This window comes from Arvicanthis niloticus, chromosome 16, assembly GCF_011762505.2.
Source record: "Arvicanthis niloticus isolate mArvNil1 chromosome 16, mArvNil1.pat.X, whole genome shotgun sequence".
Lineage (NCBI taxonomy): Eukaryota > Metazoa > Chordata > Mammalia > Rodentia > Muridae > Arvicanthis > Arvicanthis niloticus.
Window position 1 is genome coordinate 54364090 of NC_047673.1, and position 6000 is coordinate 54370089.

Here is a 6000-nt window from a genome sequence, read left to right on the forward strand (position 1 = left end):
CCACCAGAATGGCCCTGAATTCACAACCAGCTCCCTGCCTCTGCTGCCCAAGTGCTGGGATTATAGCTAAATCAGCACACTAGGCCTTGCATGTAAATTTGGCATCTAAATTAAAAACAAAGGCCAGGCCTAATGGCACATACATTTAATCCCAATACTTGGAAGAGAAACCTGTGCAAGTCTCTTTTGAGTTTAAGGCTAGCCTGGTCTACAGAGTGAGGCCCTGTCTCAAGAAAAAAAAAATGAGTGGTCACTTCATTATGTGGTCAGGGGAGTGGAATGAGGTCATCCATCTAGGACAGTCAAGCTGTGACTCATATGTTGTAATTATCACCTACTGTTTTGTAATTGTTATTTCTCTATTAATAATAATCCTGGCTTTCCCTGTAACTAGTTCTTTCTTAATAGACTTTGATATGTATACATTGATAAATAAGCATATTCAAACTGTTAACTCATTATGCAATCTCATATATATAATCTATGCAAAAAGAGTAACCAGTTAGTATAACTTGAACAAATGAATATAGCCAATTCTTCAGAAATAGGTAATGACTAAAAATGACTTTATTATTTCAGTGAAGATTAGGAGATTCAACAGAGCCAAGCCAGAGCCTGATGTACTTGAAGAAGAAAAAACTTATGCTTACCCAAGCAATACTGCCTCAGAGACGGGCTTCAGGTAAGGCTTGAGTTGGCAGTAAAAATCGGAATTAACTTTTCCTCCTTCACTTACCTGATAGTGTGTGCCAGTGATCCTAGCTACTTGGGAAGCAGAGGCAGGTAGGGTGCCTAGCCAGGGCAATTTAGCAAAATCTTGACCTAAAATAATTTTTTGTTTTTATAATGGCTGAGGATGTAGTCAGAGACTCTATGTATGAGTTTCAGGGTTCATCCCTAGTATCTAACACACATGCATACGCACATGCATGCACATATACATGCACGCACACACACATGCACGCACACACACATGCACGCACACATACATGCACACACACCTAGGCTAAGGTGGGAGGATTCCAAGTGTGAGGCCAGCAGGAAGAGTTTTATTTCAGAGAAGTAAGCATTTTTCTTCTCGTATACCATTCATAATATTTTTGGTGGTTTTGAAACAAGGTTTTACTATGTAGTCTTGGCTGGTCCTGAACTCACAAAGATCCTCCTGCCTATACCAGTTAGGATCAGAGGTGTGCCCCACAACTCCCAGCTCTAGCATAAGTTTTTATTGAGCCTTCGTTACTGAAAAAAACAGATTGTTTATAGTATTGGCAGGCTGACCAGCTCAGCAACCACCCGGGGCCAAGATCTACGGCTTTGAGTTGGCCCACCCCAACATCTACCCCATTTGTCTTTGTTAGGGTTTTATTGCTGTAAGTAGGCACCACGACTGTGGCAACTCTTATAAAGGAAAATGTTTAATTGGGCTGGCTTACAGTTTCCAAGGTTTAGCCTGTTGTTATGGCGAGAAGCATGATGGCATGCAGGCTGACATGGTGCTAGAGAAGCAGCTGAGAGCGCTACATCTTGCTCCGAAGGCAGCAGAAGGAGACTGTGTGGCACACTGGGTGTAACTTGAGCATAGGAGATCTTAAAGCCCATCCCCATAGTGACGTACTTCCAACAAGGTCACACTTCCTAATAGTGCTACTTCCTGTAGGCCAAGCATTCCAACAGAGGAGTTTATGGGGGCTATAGTAGTCAAACCAACACACCATCTGTGAGCTGCTGGAAGGAGCTGTCCTGCAGATCCAACGCCGCAGGACCTCCATTATACAGGACAGTAGGATATCCAAGGGGATATCAATACTGGTGAGGATCCAGTACTGATAGTGTAGCAGAAGCCAGAGGCCTGGAATCAGACCTGTGACTCATTTTAGTCAACATGTGCCAGTAAAGATGTCTGGATAAAAACTTACACTGTGTGACACACTGTAACAGCTGGTGTGTGTCACACTACATCTACAACAAGATGGGTTTTTGTTGTTTTGGAGGGGGGTGTTTTGTTTTCTTTTGGGGGGAAGTTGCAAGGGTAGAGAGGGTAGGTACAAGAGGAGGGAAGATAAGTGAGATTGGGGTGCATGGTATAAAACTCACAAAGAATCAATAAAAATTTAATAATCATTCAAGAACAAAATCCATAGACATTTTTATTTTATTTTTTTATTGGATATTTTATTTATTTACATTTCAAATGTCATCCCCTTTTCCAGTTTCCCCTCTGGAAACCTCCGATCCCATCTCCCCTCCCCCTGCTTCTATGAAGGTGCTCCCCCACCTATTCCCGCCTCCCCGCCCTGGCATCCCCCTACACTGGGGCATGGAGCCTTCCCAGGACCAAGGGCCTCTCCTCCCATTGATAAGGCCGTTTTCTGCTCCATACACGGCTGGAGCCATGGGTTCCTCCATGTGTACTCTTTGGTTAGTGGTTTAGTCTAGACATTTTTAAATGAGCAAGTATTACTCTCAGGAAAATAGACGTTTATATATGAAATATAATCGTATACTTTAGCTTAACCGTTAAAAAATAATTTGTATAGTGATAATGTATATTCTGAATGCAGATTTAGTCTAAAATTGTAATATTCACCGTGTTGAGAGGGCAGACATGTGTGATGTGACCATGGAATAGGGCAGAGAAGGAGCTAAAATCCCTGCTATCTTTGTGTTTGTTTGGGGTTTGGGATCACGTCTCACCTGGGGTTGAGAGTGGACTCTTGCTTGCTGTGTTGCTGTACAGCCCAGGGGAGACTCAGACTCTTGACTCTCTTCTTTAGCCTTGTGAGTACTGAATTGAGCCTACTGAGTACTAGGATCTTGCTGTGTTGCTGTGTAGCCCAGGATAAACTCAAACACTTGACTCTTCTTTTAGCCTTGTGAGTATTGAACTCACTATGTAGATCAGGTTAGCCTCCAATTCACAGAGATCCACCTACCTCTTGCTGTGTTTCTGTGTAATCCAGGGTATGAGTTCCAGGACAGCCAGAGCTACTTAGACTAAGACCGTGTATGCATGTATGTAGGTATGTAGGTATGTACGTACGTATGTATTTTTATTAGCCAACAATGGCTCTCTGAACACAAAGGACAAGGATCTGGTTGTTGTTTAGCCTATGAGACTAGATGTCTTGAGCAGTCCCAATCTGGTTCTGGAGTCCTAGAGAAGTCCTAGAACTGCCAATTTTCAGTTCACTTTAGAATCCTGAAGAAGTCAGTTCTAATACCAGTTCGACTCAAGAACAGGATAGACAGAATGCCAGTAAGAAGCAGGCAGAAAGCAGAAGTTCCTCTGACCATGTTCTTTATGGGGCTGCCACCAGGAGGTGTGGCCCAGATTTAGGGTGAGTTTTCCACCTCTATAATCCGACTAAGAAAAACCCCTTCTGGGTGTGCCCAGCTGCTTGAGTTTTAGTTAATCCCAGATGTAGTCAATGTGACAACCAAGGTTAGCCAGTCACATTCATTCCTAACAAATTAGGATGCTGCTTTTCTGGGGGAATGGGGTGGTCATTGAGACAGGATCTCACTAATTAGCCCTGGCTGCCTGGAAGTTGGTCAGATAGACCAGGCTAGCCCTCAACTCACAGAGCTCTGTCTGCTTCTGCCTCCTGAGTGCTGGGATTAAAGGCATACACCAACATCTCCCCGTTCACATGTTGACTTTCAATTGTAAAAACTTAAATGCCTTTCCAGGGGTCCAAAAATAAAATAAAATAAAATAAAATGCAATATATAAATATATACTAAGCAGATTGATTTTTTTTTTTTGAGCAGAAGTCTCAAAGTTCATTCATGAAACACTGGTTTTGCCGGGCAGTGGTGGCGCATGCCTTTAATCCTAGCACTTGGGAGGCAGAGGCAGGTGGATTTCTGAGTTCGAGGCCAGCCTGGTCTACAGAGTGAGTTCCAGGACAGCCAGGGCTACACAGAGAAACCCTGTCTCGAAAAAACAAAACAAATAAAATAAAATTAAAAAAAAAAAAAAAAGAAACACTGGTTTTAGAATATCCCTGGGGTATAAAACCTGTGGGAAAGTACTGGGCAAAGTGTGCCTTATTGAGTGCTACCGAGGACTCACTTGAAATGAGATCAAAGAATGCTGGTACATTCATGTAACCCATTTATATCTCGAACTCTGCAGGACTATTTCAAGCCTAGAAGAAATTGTTGAAAAGCAAGGGGACATAATCGTGTACCTGAAGCGACACAACGCTCTGCTGAGTAAGCGGCTGTTGGAGCTGACGACTCAGCCAGCTAGGACATGAGAGGCTCATGGTCACGAGAGCCACCGAGTCCACAGTGACTGCAGACCGCCTGGCTACATGGCTGCCACAGGAAAGCTCAGCCTTTGCTGAAGTCACATTCACAGTGTGTGCCGGGAACCTGAATCCAGTTCTACCTATGTAGAACTATGTATGTCCCAGAGATGGGGACGGGCCTCGGAGTGGTTTATAAAAGTCTGGAAAACTTGAGAATGTTTTGTATGTTGTGAATAATTTAACTTCTTGACTTTTCTGGAATGCAGGGTATACTCTAAGTACCCTGGAATAATGTAGTTCTTTATCAAGGAAGTACAGCATGACAGTCTGCTGGAAACAGGGTTTTAAACCAGTAAGTTCTTGCCACAGTTAAACTGCTGAGAGAGGATATTATTTCCTGAGGTTAATGTTTTCTCTGGAAGAGTCTCGCATGCATTTTATATGTGTATTGAATATTGCATATTGAATGAGAGATAAGGCCTCCTAAACTTTTTTGTTTTTTTTTTTTTTCTTTTTTGCTTGCTTGCTTGCTTGCTTGCTTGCTTGTTTTTCAGAGCTGGGGACCAAACCCAAACCCAAGTACCTCCTCACACATGATAGGCAAACACTCTGCTCTGAGTCAGCGTCTCAGAGCTGACTGAGAATAAAGAATATCCTGCAGCCAGTGATGATGACTGACATCTATAATCCTAGCCCTTGAAAAGTTGAGGCAGGAGGATTATCACTAGCTTGAGGCCAGAAGCTCATAAAAGCACAAGACACTTTCCTCATTATAGGACCAAGATCCCAGCAGGACATATACTGTGCAAGTTCTACAGAGTGTTACTGAAAAATAAAACGCAAAGACATCCTGGGCCAATGAGAGGCCAAGTGGTGGGTGACGCCCATCACGCAGTAAGACCTTCCATTGGTGAGAGTTAGAGGACTAGGAAATAATCTGCCACTCCCACTTTATTTTTGTCCTTCTTTAAGAAGTTTCCATATATCTCTGTGTTCTACCTTGATTTCATCAGTAAGTTTAATTAGCTGAGCACGGGGGCTCACACCTGTTATCCTAGTACTTGGGATGAAGATGCAGGAAGTTCAAGGCAGATCTGGTCCAAATACTGAGTTCTAGGTGAGCCAGAAATCTGGCCTCTTCGTCTGGTGTACAATCATACATGCATAGTATGTACTATGTACATAGTAAAGAAATCTTCACAGAATGTATTTATAAGAATGAGGCCATCTGTGGCTTAACATTTGATCAAGTAGTGCTGGTAAGATGGCTCAGTAGGAAAAGCACAAGCCCAATGACCTACCTGAGTGTGATTCCAGGAACTGTCGGTGGAGGAGAGACCAGCTCCTGAACACTGCCCTTGATCTTCAGACTCTCAACATGGCATGTACTAATACACATTTCTGTCTGTCTGTCTGTCTCTGTCTCTGTCTCTCTCTGTCTCTCTGTCTGTCTCTCTCTCTCTCTCTCTCTCTCTCTCTCTCTCTCTCTCTCACACACACACACACACACACACATTGTACAAATACAATAAAAAATTTTTAAAATTTTTAATTACCTAAATGGGGAAAAGATACTTTTGGTCTTGGATTGTAGTTAAAAACTGATGGGATTGAAATGTCAAGTCAATTTATGTATAGGTATTAGTAAATAGATAATTCTGGCAATGAAAAATGAAGTGTTTCTGGCACTATTTCTCCACTTTTAGAGCTCCCTTTAATCAGTTGGCACCTTTATGCTCAC

The 6000-nt window shown here is 42.7% G+C and overlaps 1 protein-coding gene across 1 annotated transcript in view; it reads left to right on the forward strand.

The window, feature by feature from the left end:
* Positions 1 to 4475, forward strand: part of Tmem192 (transmembrane protein 192) — a 28455-nt gene extending 23980 nt beyond the window's left edge. Inside the window, exons 5-6 of the mRNA XM_034520924.2 lie at positions 580 to 682; positions 4142 to 4475. Of these exons, the coding sequence (XP_034376815.1) occupies positions 580 to 682; positions 4142 to 4265 (227 nt within the window). The 3' untranslated portion in view covers positions 4266 to 4475. The remainder of the gene's footprint in view (positions 1 to 579; positions 683 to 4141) is intronic.
* The last annotated feature ends 1525 nt before the right edge of the window (positions 4476 to 6000 follow it).